The sequence below is a fragment of the Cucumis melo genome, chromosome 3, assembly GCF_025177605.1.
Source record: "Cucumis melo cultivar AY chromosome 3, USDA_Cmelo_AY_1.0, whole genome shotgun sequence".
Lineage (NCBI taxonomy): Eukaryota > Viridiplantae > Streptophyta > Magnoliopsida > Cucurbitales > Cucurbitaceae > Cucumis > Cucumis melo.
This window is the reverse complement of record NC_066859.1, coordinates 3,755,084-3,775,197: the sequence shown is the minus strand read 5'-3', so window position 1 is coordinate 3,775,197 and position 20,114 is coordinate 3,755,084. Positions and strand designations below refer to the sequence as shown.

The 20,114-nt window shown below is 35.2% G+C and overlaps 1 protein-coding gene and 1 long non-coding RNA gene across 3 annotated transcripts; both read left to right on the top strand.

Annotated features, from left to right (window-relative positions):
* Positions 1 to 1,321: 1,321 nt before the first annotated feature.
* Positions 1,322 to 16,148, top strand: LOC103485587 (UTP--glucose-1-phosphate uridylyltransferase 3, chloroplastic). Of its 2 annotated transcripts, XM_008443257.3 has the most exons (17): positions 1,322 to 2,246; positions 11,032 to 11,212; positions 11,291 to 11,440; positions 11,544 to 11,705; positions 11,858 to 12,030; positions 12,123 to 12,189; positions 12,550 to 12,716; positions 13,143 to 13,298; positions 13,456 to 13,547; positions 13,644 to 13,738; positions 13,976 to 14,053; positions 14,390 to 14,485; positions 14,682 to 14,756; positions 14,875 to 14,966; positions 15,043 to 15,205; positions 15,589 to 15,649; positions 15,782 to 16,148. In XM_008443257.3, the coding sequence occupies exons 1-17, from the start codon at positions 1,555 to 1,557 to the stop codon at positions 15,892 to 15,894; spliced, it is 2,613 nt and encodes an 870-aa protein (XP_008441479.2). In that variant the 5' UTR covers positions 1,322 to 1,554; the 3' UTR covers positions 15,895 to 16,148. The 2 variants fall into 2 exon arrangements, 1 of the variants encoding a protein (XP_008441479.2); XR_536874.3 differs by lacking the exon at positions 15,782 to 16,148 and having other exon boundaries at positions 1,383 to 2,246; positions 14,875 to 14,938.
* A 1,893-nt stretch (positions 16,149 to 18,041) lies between these two features.
* Positions 18,042 to 19,268, top strand: LOC127148375 (uncharacterized). The gene is made up of 2 exons (XR_007819324.1): positions 18,042 to 18,205; positions 18,972 to 19,268. It is a non-coding gene; the product is annotated as an uncharacterized LOC127148375 (long non-coding RNA).
* Positions 19,269 to 20,114: the final 846 nt, after the last annotated feature.

Below are 20,114 nucleotides of genomic sequence, written 5' to 3'. Positions count from 1 at the left end.
ACAATATATATTAAACTTATTTTTTAAGGTTCTAGACTCTAGACCATTTATTCCTTTTTAGGATCAATGGTGCACCCTACAAACGTACAACATAAAAATATCATATAGTTTATAGTATAGATCATATATCATTAAGCATTAAGCATCACTCACATAATATATTATTTAATATATGTTACGATATATTAAATATCATTAAGCATTAAACATTAATCATCACACAAAATATATCTTTAAGCAGCAGACACATAATATATTATGTATTATATAGTATATATAAAATATCATTAGCAATACCTTTTATAATTGTATTGATATAAATTTGTACTTTCACATAATGTAAAATTTGTTACAAAATTAAAATAAAATATAAAATATGCACACATATATTGTGGATAATTATAATAGGTAACAATTTTTTAGAATAATTATTAAATATGTAGCAATATTTAAAAAAAATTGTAAATATAGCAAAGTCTATCAGTGATAGACTTCTATCGTTGATAGACTCTTATGGTTTATCAGTGATAGACCAATATTTAGTACATGGTCGATGAGTGATAGACTTCTATCATTGATAGATTTTGACAGATTTTGCTATATTTGCAATTTTTTTAAAAATGTTGCGATATACATAATTATTTTGAATATAATTGCTACATTTGCAACTATCCCTTGTTATATAATATATATTATGTTAAATATATAGGTATATATTATAATCTATTTAAATAAAAAAAAATCGTTTCAGTTATAATAAGCGTTTACAAATTAACTTCCATTATATGAAAATCAATGCAAATTTGCTGAAATATAATAAATATATATAAGAAATTATTAAATTACGTAAAATATATGAAAAACAATGCAAAACGAAAGAAAGAATGGACAAAGAGAGATTGGAAAGTGAGAGAGAGATCGAGAGGGAAGATTTTTTGAATAAAATAACCAAAAGAAAAATAATTAAAGGATAATTTCGATTATAATATTACCGATAATAGAAATAATCACGTACCATATTTACATATAATATCTAATAAATGCAAATTTTAATTCTAGTCAACTTATTTTATATTTCTTTTTCAATATATTATTAATAATAAAGATTGAAAAATTGTTCATTTATACTCTATATTTATATAAAATATAAGCTCATTTACGATGTTTCTAAAAACTTTGGGAAGTTTGAGTTCATCCTAGAATACATATACCATTTTAGTCCATATTCAAAATCAAAAAAGAAATAATAAATAAATGAATAAAAGGTCCGATATACGTGGACGGAGGGATCTAGAGGCAAGATATTGAGTGGGCCAACTCCAGCTTAGTTGATGTTCTTCTTCACTCCCCCAACCAGACGTAGTTGGCGGTTGAAGCCTCATCCTCTCTTTTCTCTTTTAATTCTTTTTTTCTTTCTTTTTTTCCCTTAATCCTTCAATCCAAGCATATACTTCCCGCATCTTCTCCTTATCCTTTCTCCATTTTCAATTTAATCATTTCCATAACCCTTTGAAAATTCTCACTCTCTCCCATTCTTATTCTCTCTTCTCAACAATGGCGGCACAGGCCAACCCTGTGCTTCACCATAACCACCATTTTCCTTTCTCTTTAACTTCCAAAACCTTGCATTTATCACTTTCCCTCCCAAAACCTTCTCTCTCTCTCACTTCCTCTTCTTTCTCTTTCTCCTCCTCTTCTTCTTATGCTTCTTCTCGTTCTTTACATATACCTCGCGTTTCTACAGCTCCGGTTGATTACGCTCCACCAGCTCCTGATTATGACTTTCAACAAGAGATTCTTAGGCTGAGAGCTCTTTCTACTAAGCTTTCTAAAAAGAAGACCATCAAGGAGAAGTTGAAACTCATTGACCGTGATTCTAGAGTGAAACGTTTCTTCAATTCTCGCCGTAACTGGTTCTCTAGGGTTTCGCCTCACCTCAACTTGGATTCCTACGACTTCTTCTTGCTCAAGTGTTTGGTTGCGGCGGGGCAAGAACATGTACTTAGTTTAGGGATTGAGTCTGTGGAGAGTGATTTTGAGACTGCAAGGGGTGTGGTGAAACACGCTTTTTTTTCGCTTGTGGAAGTGATTGAGAAGTTTGATTTAAATGGCAATGGCGGTGGTATTCGGGAATTTGAGGAGGGGCAAATGGTTCTGGATAAGGAAGAGTTAAGGGACTTGAAAAAGCTCTTAGTGAACTTAGGAGAGATTGAAAAGTTTTATGATTGCATTGGTGGAATCATCGGGTGAGTTCTCTATATTCGTGTTTTGCCCTTTTTATAGTTCAAATGCTGATGCTGTACTCTTTGATGACAATTCCCTGTTTGAGTTTGTTTTCATTGTAAATTTGTTTAGTTTTAGTGTTGGAAGCTGACATCATTCTTAATTAACTTCAACCACAGTCTACAGCTGTTCTGTTTCATAATGTGATCTTCAAGCCCGTTGATTTTTCTGTTTTACCTTTGATATTTCAATTCTATCATTCCAAGTTTTGGCCGTGACCAATTCTGGATGGTCTACAATTTTAACTCTTTTTAGACTCTTCGTCGATCAAATTAAAGTTATGGGAGTGGGGGGGTTCCCGTTTATCATTCATTGATTGTCTAAGTCAAACGATTGATCTCTCATCAGAAAAGTGTTCAGACCAGGATTTGATACTTACTTTTTCAATGATCATGTTTCTGTTCATTTTGATTTTCAAGGTTGGAGCTCATTAAAGGTATACTTATGGCAACGTTTGATCTAAACGTTGAAATATCCTCGGGAATTACTTTTGATCATGTTGCTTTTTGGTTTAAACCAATAAAGTGTTCCAATTTTCTGATAATTTTCGAATTACTGTTGTAATATCAAAATAACTTGGCATGTATATGATAGAACACCAGTAGGCATGTTCTTTATTCAATTGGTAATTTGAAAGAAATACAATGAAGAATTGATGATCTATCAATTCTGAGAATTGAAATCAAGAAACAAGAGAAGTAAAGGAATACTCCTTCTGCTTCTCCTTCTCTCAAGGATGAAAACAGAAACTCTCAATCTAAAAAATGATTCCCCCCTCCTTTCCCGCTTCCCTCCTATTTGACAACTTTTTTCCTCTAACTGTGGTCCCCATTCTCATTGCTCACACTCCCCATTACACGTGCACTCCCCTTCTTCCCTTTCCTACTATATTGCAATATAATTGGGGGTCTAACATTACACTCCTCCAAAACCACCTTGTCCTCAAGGTGAAAATCATGGAATTGTTGCTTAAAGTCGTCACAATTTTCCCAAGTGGCTTCATGTGGTAGTAGTCCTTTCCAACTAATCAACACCTCCTAGTTTCTTGTTGAAGGAATTTTTCGATAACCAAAACACTTCTTCCGGCATAGCCATCCATCATGTTTTTCATTCACATAAGGAATCAATTGGTGTACCTCGGTATAGTCACCTATCACCTTTTTTAGCTGAGAGACATGAAACACTGGATGTATGGAAGCTGCAGTTGGTAATTCTAGTTTGTATGCTACTGGCCCGATCCTTTCTATCACATTATAAGGCTGCCCAAAGAAATTTGGTGATAGTTTTTCATTCCTTCTCTTCCTTAATGATAATTGACCATAAGGCTGAATCTTAAAAAGCACAAGCTCTCCCACTTGGAATTCTATGTGTCTTCTTTTCGTATCTATGTACTTCATTTTCTCTTGAGCAGTTCTAAGATGTTCCTTTAAAGCTCCCAAAGCCACATCTCTTTCTTTAAGTTGTTGGTCAAGTGTAGAATTAGGTGTTTCAATATCACCATAATATATCAATGGAAGTGGTAATTGCCCATAAACTACTTGGAATGCAGTTATGCCAATGGACCTTTGGTATGTAGTATTATACCAGTATTTGGCCCAATGAAGCCAGTTCAACCATTTCTTGGGTTTCTCCCCATAAAAGCATCTTAAATATGCTTCAACACTTCAGTTCACCACTTCTGTTTGGCCATCAGATTGTGGGTGATAAGCTGAGCTCCTACTCAATTTGGTCCCTGACAGACAAAACATTTCATGCCAAAAGTTGCTAAGAAACACTTTATCACGATCTGGTACTATAGATATAGGATACCCGTGCAATCTTACTATTTCTTTAACAAAGACTTTAGCTATCGACTTGGCAGTATAAGGGTGTTTCAATGTTAAGAAGTGCGCATACTTACTCAGTTTGTCTACCGCTACTAGAATTACGTCAAACCCTGCAGCCTTTGACAATACATCAATGAAGTCCATGGGAATATCATTCCAAATCGTACCTGGTATCTCTAATGGCATCAATAAACCAGCTGGAGATAATGCCAAGGATTTGTTGCATTGACACACAAGGCATTCATCACAGTATTTCTACAGATCATGCTTCATACCTTCCCAGTATAATTCTTCCATCAATCTCTTATATGTTCTTAGGTATCCAGAGTGAACCCTAAACACAGAATCATGATAAGGGTTCACACAGAACCATGATAAGTATGTAATATTGTAGGCATCAATGCTGAAGTCTTCAATATCACAAGCCTTCCCTTATATCTCAACATCCCCTGTTGTATAGTAAAACAGGGACTCCTTCGTTTCTTTCCAGCTCAGCTATGTGATGGAACTCCACTCTCTTAACAGAAATTCTCTCTTTATTGATGTATGAATGTCAATTACAATCAATTGAGTAGAACTCAATTCTTCTCTCTCTATTCTTCTTCTCTCCCTCTAGAAGTAACAATAAAACTCTCTAACAGAATTTTCATAAGAACTCTTCCCGCCTAACAGAAAGGTATTTATACTAAAGCTTGTCGAGCTACCTCTATTTCACACGTGTATAATGTGTGATTTATTCTAATTCTTTTTCCTACTATAGACAAACTTAATAGGGGTCTAACATTACTCCCCCTTCCAAATTCACCTTGTCCTCAAAGTGAAGTGCGGGGTACAAACGTTGCATCTCCTCATACATCTCTCAGGTAGCTTCATGCTTTGGCAACCCTTCCCAGCTAACCAGTACTTCCTACTATCCGACCTTATTCTTCTGATATTCCATAACTTCTTCGGGGTTAGATTTCCACTTGTAGTTTTCATTAACATACTGAATAGTGGGTTGTACATTTGCATGCTGTCCAACTAGCTTCTTCAACTGAGACACGTGGAACACAGGATGAATAGCGGTATTGGCCGGTAATTCTAGTTTGTAGGCCACAGTTCCTACTTTCTCCATGATTTTGTAGGGACCAAACAATCTGGGAGAAAGTTTCTCATTACGTTTCCCTCTCAGTGTCAATTGCCTATAAGGACGAATTTTCAAGAAAACATAATCGCCCACACAATATTCTACATCTCTTCTTTTACGGTCAGCATAACTCTTCATTTGCTCTTGTGCTAAACGTAATTGTTCTCGTAAAGCGCTCAAAATATCATCTCTCTCTTTCAGCATCTTATCCACCGTAGAGTTCTTTGATTCAGTATCCCCATAAGATAACAGTGCATGAGGTTTTCTACCATATACAACTTGAAAAGGAGTCACACCGAGGGCTCTTTGGAACGTGGTATTATACCAATATCCAACCACGGCAGCCATTTAACCGATTCCTTAGGCTTTTCACTACAGAAGCACCTTAGATATGTTTCAACCCCTCTATTCACAACCTCTGTTTGGCCGTCGGATTGGGGATGGTAAGCAGTACTTTTATTCAGTTTGGTACTTGATAGTTGAAAGAGTTCCTTCCAGAAGTGACTAAAAAAGATTTTATCGCTATCTGAAACAATTGACTGGGGAAATCCGTGTAGTCGAACAACTTCTTTCACAAATAATTATATAACCACCTTAGCTGAATAGGGGTGTTTAAGAGGTAGGAAGTGGCCGTATTTGCTTAATCGATCCACCACAACCAAAATGACTTCAAATCTGCTAACTTTTGGCAAGCCATCCACAAAGTCCATTGAAATATCACTCCATATGGCTTGTGGAATCTCTAACGGTACCAATAACCTTGCTGGAGACAATGCCAACGATTTATTTCTTTGACATGTTAAACACTCATCACAATGTTTTTTAATGTCTACTTTCATTCCTTCCCAATACCATTCGTTGGACCCCCTCTTGTAGGTTCTTAAGAACCCTGAATGACCGCTAACAACAGAATTATGATAGGTATCCAAAATTGCTGGAATTAAAGTAGAGTTCTTTGTGAGTACTAACCGATCTTTGTACTTCGGCATACCATTCTCTAGACAGTATTTACTCTCCTTCTGATCTTCCAGCTCCTTCATTTCAGCTATTATTTTCTGGAATTTTGGATCTTTATCCACTTCTTCTTTAGTCACTTTCAAGTCTACTGTTACCGGCACAGATAAACCATACAACTGTACATCAGATGACTTTCTTGAGAGAGCATCTGTTGCTCTGTTTTCAAACCCCGGTTTGTAAACCACATCAAAAGAATAACCCAAAAGCTTTGCTATCCACTTTTGATACTGAGGCTGAATGACTCTTTGTTCCGGCAAAAATTTCAATGACTTCTGATCGGTTTTCACCAGAAATTTACCTCCAAACAAATATGGTCTCCACCTTTGACTAGCCAATACGATAGCCATTAATTCCCTCTCGTATACTGGTCGAGCCCTATCTCTCAAAGCTAAAGTGTGACTGTAGTATGCAATAGGTCTCCTGGACTGAATTAACACTGCACCAACGCCGTACCTTGAAGCATCTGTCTCGATTTCAAACGGTTGATTAAAGTTCGACAGTGCTAAAACAGGGAGAGACATCATTGCTTGCTCCAGTGAATACCGACATTTTGACCTTCTTGAACTTGTTTCGGTCGTTGGAGCTTTCATCGCTATCGTTCTTTCTTTCGTTTCGGACATCTCCGAAATTTCGGTCCGATTCAGTCGTTTTACTCGCAATGCTTCATTTTATTTTCCCTTCGTGTTTGTAGGATCACGTACTTCTGATTTTGTCAATCTTAATTTGATCACCGGCGATTTCCTGATAGATCAATTCCAGACGTTCTTCGATTCGAGTTTGGACCATTGTTATTTCTTCTTATTCGGATCGACAACTCTGATACCAAAATGATGGAACTCCACTCTCTTAACAGAAATTCTCTCTTTATTGATGTATGAATATCGGTTACAATCAATTGAGTAGAACTCAATTCTTCTCTCTCTATTGTTCTTCTCTCCCTCAAGAAGGAACAATAAAACTCTCTAACAAAACTTTCATAAAAACTCTTCCCGCCTAACAGAAAAGTAGTTATACTAAAGCTTGCCGACCTACTTCTATTTCTCACGTGTATAATGTGTGATTTATTCTAATTCTTTTTCCTACCATAGACAAACTTAATAGGGGTCTAACACTATGATCTCCTTCATACAGAGAGTCCTTTTCAACCTCTTCCTTAATAACCAGAAAATCCACTAAGGTTGGAGCAGATATATGATTTAGGTGTGCTGTGGGTGGCACTCTTGATAAAAGCAACTTTATTCTCGAGTCTAGGCTTATAAACCACTTCAAAGGTATAGCCTAACAATTTAGCAATCCATTTTTTATGTTGTGGCTGGATCACACACTGTTCTAACAGGAATTTTAGTGAATGCTGGTCTGTTTTGACAACAAACTTCCTTCCCAACAAGTACGGTCTCCACCTCTGTACTCCTAGCACAACTACCATTAATTCTCTTTCACGAAAAACTTCCTTCCCAACAAGTAAGGTCTCCACCTTTGTACTGCTAGCACAACTACCATTAATTCTCTTTCATACATAGATTACGCATGTTCCCTCATTGATAGTGTATGACTGAAATAAGTTATGAGCATTTTTGCTTGAATCGGCATAACTCCAATCCCATATCCTGATGCATCTGTCTCAATCTCAAAAGGAACATTGAAATCTGGTCATTCCAATATTGGCAAAGTCCTCATTGCGTTTTTCAATTTCTCAAAGGCTTCTTGTGCCTCTTCCATCCACTTATAAGCTCCTAGCTTCAACAATTGAGTTATTGGAGCAGCCACATTCCAATAATTCTACACAAACCTTCTGTAATAGCCTGTGAGGCCTAAGAATCCTCTTACTTCTTGCACGTTTGTTGGGTGGCCATTCTTTGATTGCTCTAATTTTGTTAGGATCTACCTCTACTCCCTTTTCAGATATTATGTGTCCCAGATATTCTACCCTTGCTCGAGCGAAATTACACTTTTTCATATTGGCATAAGATTCATTTTCTCGGAAGATTTCCAAGACCAGTTCTAGGTGCTATAGATGCTTCTCCAAATTTCTACTATAGATTAAAATATCATAAAAAAACACCAGCACAAATCTTCTAGATATGGTTTGAAGATTGTATTCATCATTGATTGGAAAGTAGATGAAGTTTAGTCAACCCAAACGGCATGACTAAGAACTCATAATGGCTCTCGTGAGTTCTAAATGTTGTTTTCTCCTCATCTTCTATACTCATTCTTATCTTATGATAACCAACCTTCAGGTCAATTTTTGAAAACATATTAGCTCCACTCAGCTCATCAAACAACTCTTCAATAATTGGGATAGGGAATTTGTCTAGAATGGTAACATTATGAATGCTCTATAGTCTACACAAAATCTCCAACTACCATCCTTTTTCTTTATTAAAATGACAGGACTTGAATAGGGGCTGGTACTGGGACGGATTATCCCTGAGGCTAGCATCTAATCAACCAACTTCTCCATCTCTTCCTTTTGTTGATAGGCATATTTGTATGACCTTACATTGGGTCCATGCCTTTCTTTAAGTGTATATGATGCTCAATACTTCTTTTTGGGGGTAGCGCCTCTGGCTAATTAAAGACATCCCCAAATTTTGCCAGCAATGTCGAAATTGATTCACTGATTGTAGGTACTTCCTCCACCCCATACAATTCAACCCCTCTCTCCATAGCTCTACAGTCAATTAAGAAACCTTGGTCGGGTGAAAACCATGATTTCATCATGCTTCTTAAGCTTGCCCAGGCCTTAGTCAAGCTAGGATCTCCCCTTATTACTACCTTACGACCTACATGTTGGAAAGTCAAATTCCTCCAATCCACCTCAGTTACCCCCAGTGAGTGTAACCACTGCATTCCCAATATCACATCCACACCCTCTAACTCCAAAGGGTAGAAAACTATCGATCACCTTCCATTCACCCAACAGTTCTACTTTTCCAAAAATTCCCTTGCCTTGGTTGTACCAGATCCGAGGATTACTCCATGGTTTGAAGTCTCCATCATTGGTAAATTCAATAATGTCACCAGCTTTTTAGGTATAAAATTATGCATTGCCCCACGATCTATCAAAACTACCATTGCTTCCTCATTGATCTTCCCCTTCACCTTCACCGTGCCCGAATTAGATAATCCAACCACTAAGTTTATTGATAACTCCACGACTGGTTTTACTCCCTTTTCTACTTCAATTGTTTTCATCTGTCTCTTCCTCGTGATCATCTTCCTTAATTATTTCTACTTCCTCCCCATTCTCTCGAACGACCAAAACTCTCAACTCCTTTTGCTCTTTAACTTTATAGCGGTGGCCTGCGTGATATTGTTCTTCACAACAGAAACAAAGCCCTTTCTCTCTTTGTGCTTGGAATTTCGCATCCGATAGTCTTTTAGTTGGTCCTTTGCGCTGGTTTTGTCCCACCATCACACCTTGGAGAGTTATGGTTCTCATCAGAAAGTTCCCTCCAGTTTTAGTGTCATTCGCATTCAACAGTAAATTAGTTCTAATAAAAGATATAGTTTGGTCCTTACCTTCTGTATTCTTCTTTAAGCCTGCTTCCATCCTCATCAATTCTTGGTTTCCTACGCGTTGGGCCAACTTCATCATTTGTGCAAGCCCAACAAGTTCTCAGCATTCCACTTTTGCTTTGATCCAAGGGCTAATCCCATTTATGAACGTTTCTTCCAAGACTTCCTTCTGCAAGTGTGGTAATGGCACCACTAATTTGTCAAACAAATTCCGGTGTTTTTCCACCGTTGTCTCTTGCTTAATAGCCAAGAATCTTCTACAAATCGATCCTTCTCGCGCCGACCAAAATCAAATCAACAGCCTTTGTTTCAGATCTGCCTAATCCTTGAATGGCTCTCGTTCTTCATGTGATCGGTACCAATCTAACGCCACCCCATCAAAACTAATCACGGGGACGGTCAATTTCTCAGAATTTGCTAGTTTATGGATTTAGAAGTAACGATCGGCTCTGAACAGCTACGAATCCAGACCATTGCCGCTAAATATCGACATTTCAACCTTGAATTTGCTATGATCGTTCGAGTTTTCATCCCCTTCAGACTTGTTCCTTTTACCTTCTAACTTGATTTCCTTCAATGTTGTACCTCCACCTTCGATGATGCTCTCAAATGTTGGTCCTCTGCTCGACGATCCTTCCCTTCCTCCAGAGATTATCGATTTTTCCTTCGCTATTCCGTTGATGCATTTTGATAACAGCTGTTGTTGTTTCTTTGCTTGGATGCTCAGTCTTGATGCTCTTCGCTAGGGATAACAAGTTTTCTTCGATCTCCAGCAACTTGTATAACTCTACTCGTATTCCCGAAATTTCCTGATCAAAGGTTTCAAGCTTTTCTTTAATCCTTTTTTGTGCCATTTTCTATCGTTTTCCAGGTAAAAACACCCTGATACCAATATGATAGAACACCAGTAGGAATGTTCTTTATTCAATTGGTAATTCGAAAGAAATACAAAGAAGAATTGATGAACTATCAATTCTGAGAATTGAAATGCAGAAACAAGTAAAGGAACACTCCTCCTGCTTCTCCTTTTCTCAAGGATGAATACAGAAACTCTCAATCAAAAAAATAATTCCCCCCTCCTTTACAGCTTCCCTCCTATTTAACAACTTTTTTCCTCTAACTAACTGTGGTCCCCATTCTCATTGCTCACACTCCCCATTACACGTGCACTCCCCTTCTTCCCTTTCCTACTATATTGCAATATAATTGGAGGTCTAACAGTATAGTTACTGTTTTGAAAATGCTTGCTTTTCGCAGGTATCAGATTAAAGTTCTAGAGCTTCTTGCCTGTTCAAAACCTGAAAGATATTCTAAGAATTGGTCTGGGCAAAAGAACCATGCAATAGATAGTGAATTTTTGGAGATTCGTGCACCCATTGGACCAGATCTTTCTCAAAATATAGAATATGCATCTCAAGCAGCATTGTGGGGAATTGAGGTTAACAGCTGAAGCACTAGTTTTTAACACAGATGGGGCACTAGTATAACTGTGATTTAATATTTTATACTTTTTTAGGGTTTACCTGAGTTGGGTGAAATTTATCCTTTGGGAGGCTCTGCTGATAGGCTCGGTTTGGTTGATCCTGATACAGGAGAGTGCCTTCCTGCAGCAATGCTTTCTTATTGTGGTAGGACTTTGTTGGAAGGTCTTATAAGAGATCTTCAGGTAAATCACATGTGATCTGATTGATAACATAATCAATAGGCATTTAATGGTTGATTGGATATAATATGTCTCACGTGTGTTTCATTTCAACTTTTTATCCAAGGCTAGGGAATTCTTGTACAGCAAGATCTATGGGAAACAATGCATTACACCTGTTGCAATCATGACAAGTTCAGCAAAGAATAACCACAAAAGGATCATGTCTCTTTGTGAAAGATTTGGATGGTTTGGAAGGGGTCGGTCAAATTTCCAACTCTTTGAGCAGGTTCATCTATGAAAGTTTTTCAGATAAAAGTCACACTAACTATAATATGAAATATGATATTTTTCAGTTTAATCTCCTTCACTTTTTGGAACTCTAAAGATCTTTAAATCTTCTAAAGATCTTTAAATATTATTTTTCTTGCTTTATTTCAGCCTCTGGTTCCAGCCATTGGTGCAGATGATGGGTTGTGGTTAGTTACAAAATCTTTTGCTCCTATATGCAAGCCTGGTGGTCATGGTGTTATATGGAAGCTTGCACATGACAAAGGTATCTTTAAATGGTTTAATGGCCATGGAAGAAAAGGTGCAACAGTTAGGCAAGTCAGGTAAGATATAGCTATCATAAGTTGAATCATTTATTTATTTATAATTGGTGGATGATGGCATACGCTTGATTTAGGCTCTAATGACCTTGTAGTAATGTTGTGGCAGCTACAGATTTGACCCTACTGGCATTGTCAGGAATTGGTTTGCGACAAAAAAAGGTAAGCTGGAAGCAAATATACTTTTGTTCTAGTACTGCAAATGGTAATTACCTGTATTTGGGCATGGAGGTTATGATCATGTCTCACAATATGTTATTGCTGGACGACCAACTTCACTTCTAGCTCAAAACTTCAATTCTATAGATGGTGTTGTTGTTTTGTTAGTCTATTCAAGCCTGTTGGTCGTGTGTGATGTCAGTTTATAGCACAGTTGAATTCAGTATATATGTTTGATTTTCCTTGTCAGTGGGTGCATGATCGTGAAAACACTTAAATAATATGCTTGGATTATACGGATTTGAGAACTAGTTTATTTCTTTCTACCCTCATTATCACTTATCAGAGTTGTATGGGTTACAGAAACTAGGCTTTGCATCTTGTAAGAGGACAGCAGGCGCTACAGAAGGAATGAATGTTTTGATTGAGACGAAGAATCTTGATGGGATGTGGGAATATGGTTTGTCATGCATTGAGTACACTGAGTTTGAAAAGTATGGGATCACAGAAGGATCTTGTTCTCAAGGCAGGTGGATGACTTCTATCCGTTTAATTTTTTTAATTTTTAGTCTAATTCAATTTTTGTAATTTGACCTTTCCTTTAGAGGGTAGGCATAAGACTGCATTCCTTGTAACCTTATATGTCTCGCATTTCATGATAATACACACACATCTTCATACATACATATATAGATACGTGTACGTACTTACATATACATATGACATACATGTATATATATATGTATCTATATATTTGTGTCTGTACAGTCTTGTTCTCAACGTTTAGATAATTAATTATTAGTTTGAAAGGCCTCAATGATGCATTCATGATGTCAACACTTTAGCTGCAATTTTCAATGTAGGTTTTGTGTTTGATATCAATTCATAGGTAATCTCAGTAAGAAAGAGAAAAAATGAATAGGTTTGAATAAGCTAACCTTGTTTATTTGTTGTAGTTTGGAGTCCTTTCCTGCTAATACAAACATCTTATATGTGGATCTGCATTCTGTGGAGAAGGTGGTGTCGACTAATAGTGAAAAGAGTTTGCCTGGAATGGTGCTAAATTTAAAAAAGCCTGTTGCATATGTTGACCAGTTTGGAAGAAAGCATAGGTATATAATTTAACAAATTGTTGGTGCTGAGTTGCTACTTCATATGGCATACTTGATCAAATACAAAGTTTGAAGTTCTAATGTCAAAATTACTTTATCCAACGGTTGCATCTTTCCATCTTTCTAATAAACTCTCTTTTCTTTCATGCACGGTTAGTGTTTCTGGAGGTCGACTAGAATGTACCATGCAAAACATCGCTGATAGCTTCTTTAATACAAGTTCATCTCGATGTTATAAAGATGTAGAAGGTATTGATGCTATTTTTTTGTGTAATTGTAAATGTAGTCATTAGTATATACCATCTTCCATCTTCATTCATGATATTGAACTATATATATCACCAGATATATTGGACACTTACATTGTGTACAACGAGCGAAGAAGGGTCACATCTTCAGCTAAAAAGACAAGAAAGCATGCTAGTGTGTCGTTACACCAGGTAATACATTCTAGTTCATTGCTTATGCGATGATTTTGAAGTGTAGAAGGTAAATTAGACAATATTGTACCTCTAGACAAAAGTTGATTTTCTAATCTGTACAACCAAGTCCTTAATATTTTTGAGGACCGTTGCATGAAATCTGTTGGAACTTCCATAATAAATGAATGATTGAACCTGAATATGAGTTGATTTTTATTTTTATTTATTTAATATTATTGTTTTTTATTTGTTCAGACTCCAGATGGTGCACTTTTGGATATCTTACGAAATGCGCATGATCTTCTTTCTCCATGTAATATTGATGTTCCTGTGGTATGTCATGTTATTTTTCAATCTGTGGAAAGTATTTTACAGTGGGTACACTAAGGAGCTGTTTGGATGTCTTTTTTATGTTTTCAATTTTGTAGATTAACCTTTTAAATTGTTTTACACATCTAAAAACTGTTAAAGAAGATATTTTCTGTCTTCTGTTTTTATGTATTAGTTTACAAATATAATGCATTTAAATCAAGTTACACTTGGAAAACAATTATTAAATGTTACATAATAACAGTAAAATTTTAAAAACATGAAGGTTGTTCTAACAAATGATTTTACTTGAAATCTGTCGTATTTCTGTTCATGCTTAACTCATCCTTCCTATGGCAGGTTGAATGTAATGAGAAGTATGTTGATTCTGGTCCACCATATCTCATCCTTCTACATCCAGCACTTGGCCCACTTTGGGAGGTTACTAGACAGAAGGTAGAGTTTCAGTATCTGATTATTAAAATCATCTTGTATTGGAATGCACCCCAATTCTCTTTGCCTCTGCCTCTTCTTCATCTAAAATACTATTGACTACATTCACTTTCCCCTTTGTAATTTTGAGGTTTCCCTTCAATTATAAGTGCATATTTCACTGGTAATTGGAACCATAATACAACGTATCATATCTCAGTTCTCTGGTGGTTCGATATCAAGGGGCTCTGAGTTGCAAGTTGAGGTTGCAGAGTTCTTGTGGAGGAATGTTCAGGTACGATGCCGATTCTAGCTGGGAATAGACTACACAAATTTCTCATATATTCTTGCACACCAAGGACATACACTAGTGAAGTGAATTAATGAAGCTGATCTAGTTCTTGTCGTTCCAGCTTGATGGGAGTTTGATTGTACTGTCTGAAAATGTTATGGGCTCACTGAAGATCGATGAAAATGGTGAATCATTAATTCATTATGGACAAAGGTCTTTATAATTTGTGTATTTCAATTTTTTTGTTTGAGAATTATTGTTTTGTTTCTGAACGTGTTCACGTGGTTAGGTGTGGAAGATGTAAATTGGAGGATGTCAAGGTGTTGAATAAAGGAATTGACTGGAATGTTGAAGACAATATTTACTGGAAGCTTGAGGTGCAGCGGCATGAGGGATGCAAGATCATTTTGCATGGAAATGCTGAATTTGAGGCTACGGGCGTCGTCTTACAGGTCTGCTTATATATGATACAGTAATCAGTTGCCACAAACTATAGGATGACACATTTACTCACTGGGGAGAATTATGATAATCCAGTTATATGTTTTATTGAGTGTTTGTTGGAACATTTTAGTAGAAGATGTTTGTCTAAAAACACTTCTCAATTCTTTATGTTATTTGGTTAAATGGAAAAAGTATTTTTGAAATTGTCAAAATGCAATTTGAAGTATTATATTAGTAACATTTTTCAGAAAAAAAAAATATGCTTGAACTTTTTGATGTCATTCCAATCACACTTTGGATTGAACTTTGCATTGAAATATTATATGGAGTAATAGTTCATTCATCCTTGAGAATCTGCCGTGCTAAGAATTTTCTTCTTTGTGCTCTGTAGGGTAACCATGTATTCGAAGTTCCAGATGGCTACAAATTGAAAATTGCACCCAGAACTTCTGGTAGGTTCTACACCTTTTCTATTTTGGGGGAAATTGTGTTTTTGCTCTTTCACGTTAGAGTTGGACATTTCCGAAAGTTGAGATTTGGGAATATGCAATATATTGCTTATTTTTGGTCTTTCAAATTCTTAGGTTTTGAAGCTCAATTGGGTCAAATTGAGCTTGATAAGCAGGATACTGGAAGTTGGTACTGGAACTACAAAATAGAGGGTTCTCATATCAAGCTGGAGTATGTGGAGCTATAGATTGGTTGCCTACGAAATAACTTAACACCATGCCATTTGTGAATGGTAGTTCACAAATGGTCTTCTTCACAATAATCTAGCGGAAACGATCAGTTTGGTTAAACAGTACTTAACCACTCTCATCTTCCCCGGAAAAAAATTCTTGATTTTTTGTATTAATCCTGTAAATCAAATGTAGAAAGTGAACACCGGGCAAATGAAATCGTTTGCACCGGATTACATTAGTAAATAGAAATATTCATTTCTACCGAGTATTCTTTGTTGTTGAATTTCCAATGATCTGTTAACATACTTCTAATTCATCTGTTATTCATTTAGAAATTCATAATGTGGCCTCTCTTAGTCATCCAAGGGTGTTCAACAAGTCTCGACTCGACCAGCTATCACTCTCACCTTCAAGCTGCTGCTTATCTTCCCTTTTCCCCTCAAATTTATGCCTATCTTGTGTAGCTGTTTTATTGTAGAAAAAAAGCAGTCTGAAAGTGCAGCTCATGCTGCTGTTCGACATGCCCGAGATTGAAAGCAGCACCTAGTAAGTGGTCTAAGCAATGCGTCAACCTTTCTTCTGCCTGAATACTTCAATGATCCATATTCGGCCAAGCTTTGCAGAGAACTTGCACAGCATAAGGATTTATCAACAGTCGTCACAACTTCCTCTCTATCTTCGCACAACCCTTTGATTTCCCAGCAACAACTAGACTAGCTTTGTTGGCGACATCTCGTTTCTGGCTGAATTGCCTTTACTCAATGCTTGTACGGTTTTTAGATTCGCTCCTATTGTTATTTTAAACTCGTCTTCTATGGATGGATAGGTTAAGTATTGTTGCTGAAGCATTTTCTCTTGATTCCTAAGGTGTGTGTTATGTTGTCTATTGCCCCTTCTGCCACTTGTTAGGATTTTCTTGTTGTTGAAGTTTGGAACGTTGAACAATGTAGTCGCAGCATTATCTTTCAAAAACTTGGATTGCCCGGTTTCAACGCCACCGGAAATGGTATCTTTCTTACCTCGGCAATTATCCTATCGGTTATCCGCTCCTGTTTTTGCTTGTAACTGGAGTTCATTTACATCTTGTATTTGGTGATTCAGTGCAAGTTCTCCAAGCTTACAAATGTTCTCAGGTGCAAATCCCTCAACGTACCCACAGGCTCAAAATCATTCTGACTGTAAAGCTATCTTAGGTTCGATGAAATGATATGAAAGAAAAGATTGGGATACAAAATAAATCTATTTTCTTAACAAATAAAAAGAACCTGTTTGTTGATCTAATCCATTGATTGAATATGAATGAAAAGTTGAGAGAAAAATAATTACAAAAAAAATATAGAGAGGAAAATTAAATTTTCACAAATATAACAAACCAGTAAAATATTTATGGTTCGGGTAACAATCTATAAAGTTCACAATTTTTTAAATATTTTAGGTTTGTCTCTTTTTATTTTCTTTTATCAAATATGAAATATCTATTTTTTTTTTCAAACTGTTATTTGGTTGTTTAAGATCACGTACTAAATATAAAAAATTTGAAAAAAAACGTTGTTTAGATTTAGATAGTAAATCTAAAACAAAAAATAGTTAAATCTAAACGATTGTGTACGAAGAATTCTAAAAATTCATTAAAATTGGGATAGTCAAATCTAAATGAAAGAATCTTAAGAAAAATGTTTTAGTCAAATTTAAACAATCATGAATCTTGAAAAAAATTGTTTAGCTAAATTTAAACAATTGTGTACCAAACAATATTCAAATCTAAACAACTATTTAAATGATCGGTACCAAATATATTATGTGTTGGCGACGACGTGACTTTATCGGTTGATTTTATGTTTTTGGAATTGTTTTATAGTGTAAATATTTTGTTACTCTCTTATATTTTTTAAAAGATTCCAAGACTATATGAGTTTCCCCACCAATTTATTATGGGGATTTATAATGGATATCTCCCTCGGCATAAAATATAAAGGATATAGCAACCTTATAAACTATTTGCAAAAATAGCAAATCTTTTATTTCTTTTTAATATATTCCTAAAATACCCCTATTTTAGGTCAAAAATATATGGCTTGATTTTCTCTCCTCCACGATCTTGATATATATATCATTTTTTTCATTCTCTCAAATCTGATCAATTTTTTCTGGCTTTCACAATTCGTCCTCTCTCTTTTCTTTTTCTAATTTTATCTTCGCTTTCAACTGGTCTATTTTTCGTTCCATTCTCGCCTCCAACAACCAATCGTCGTTCAACAATTTTTAGCCTTCGAAGATTTTCGACGAGTAGCAATTTTCTACAATTTTCCATTTGCGTCTACTTCGGTAGGTCAATGTTATGGTTTTGATATTAATTTTTTAGTATGTAATCAAATTTTCTTTAAAAATGTGAGATTTGTTTCCCAGTTTTTTCATCCAATTTATGTTCATCATCTCAGTTAGATATTTGTTTTCAGATGTGATTCTTCCCTAAATTTTTCATTCGACGTCATCCAATTTTTACAATTTGATCTAGTTTCATCTTTGTAGGTTGATTTGGTTCAATTCAATTTGATGATTTACTAGTATTTTTATATAAAAAATGTGTTTATTTACTTGTATTGGATTTCATCAGTTTGAGGCTTTGTAGAATTGAACATATTATGAATTTTTCTATCAATTTTACGTTTTAGGTTAAAAGAATACAAGTTGTTTTAGGTTAAAAGAATACAAGTTGTTTTAGGTTAAAAGAATACAAGTTATTGATGAATACAAGTTATCACTGTTAGTTAGACTAGGTAGTATGAGCATGGTGATATTAGTCTATCAGCGATAGATTTGTATCCTACATCTAATATTAGTCTATCAGTGATAAACTTGTATCCTACATCTAATATTAGACTATCAGTGATAGACTTGTATCCTACATTATTGATATTAATTCTAAGTTATCATTGATACTAGTCTATCAATGATGTATCCTAGTCCATCACTGATATTAGTCAGTGACAGACTTTATCTTTTATTAATGCAATGAGTGTTACACACTAGGATGATAATGATATATTTTTGTTTTTTGTCTTTTGTTTTTTGTTTTTTTTTTTTTTTGCAGGAATTCAGAATTATGATTATTCAATGTTATGAGTGTAACACTACCTCTAGTTTGCAAGGGTCAAGCAAAAGGACCATGAAAACAAAAAAAAAAAAGATTGATTGATGAAAAGAAAAGTCACTCAAAATGTAGTTATTGTTGTCGTGCTGGTCACAACCGTAGAACGTGCACACTTCCATTATTTTTACAATTATGTGACATTATGTTGTTGCCTTTTTTTTTTCTTTTGTTAGAAGGAAATACTTTCTATTTGTTTGACTCAAACCTTTCGATAATAAGCCACTTTTTTTATCAATACATTTCAAGTCTATACATGTTACTTTATTATAAAGTAGTAATGTCATAATGGAGTTTAATTTAGTTGATAGTTCTATTGCTTATAGACTTTACTATGAAGTTTATCGTTGATAGCTTCTATTAATGATAGACTTCAACATGTATATTAACAAAACTTTTCCTCAATAAAATGCACTCATTAATAATAATTTGCAATTATTCAACATGTATAATTCTAATTTCTCAATGGGAACATAAAGGCACATAACTTACAATGATTATTCCACCTGTGATCCAACATTTTTCTATATTAATATGTAAAATCAATTCTTTCACCGTTATGGTCTATCTGTCTATTATTAATAGATTTTAACATCAATTAAAAAGTCACAACTATTTAAGAATATAAAAGGCATAACTTGCAATGTTCAACTTGTGGTCCAACCTTTTCTATATCAATATAACAAAATCAAATAAAATGTGAAGTCTATCGTTGATCTTTTCTATCATGAAATATTCACAAAACTAATATACAACAATATCCATTTACTCGATGAGAGAGTTGCAATCAAACTAGGGACAAATCAATAGGTCTCTTGCAATTTTCTAGTCTTCTGCAATCACCAACATTCTCTTTGATCGGTTAAGTTGTATCTTCGGCCTAACATTTTTAACATTCTTCGCTATTTCCATAGTTTTCATCTTTTTTTTCTTTTCTTGAACAACCTAAAATGATAATATTGAATGAAAGTTTATAAATATATATATCATAATGCAAGCAATCTAAATATCTTCCAAGTCTACTAGTGATAGAAACCTATCACCAATAGACCCTAAGCAACAACACAAAAAATACATATTAAACTA

Excerpts from the sequence above, each read along its gene's own strand:
- LOC103485587 (XM_008443257.3), top strand. The coding sequence starts at position 1,555 with ATGGCGGCACAGGCCAACCCTGTGCTTCACCATAACCACCATTTTCCT. Across the intron at positions 13,299-13,455 it reads CAGTTTGGAAGAAAGCATAG|TGTTTCTGGAGGTCGACTAG; the intron begins GTATATAATTTA and ends ATGCACGGTTAG. Across the intron at positions 14,757-14,874 it reads TCTTGTGGAGGAATGTTCAG|CTTGATGGGAGTTTGATTGT; the intron begins GTACGATGCCGA and ends TTGTCGTTCCAG.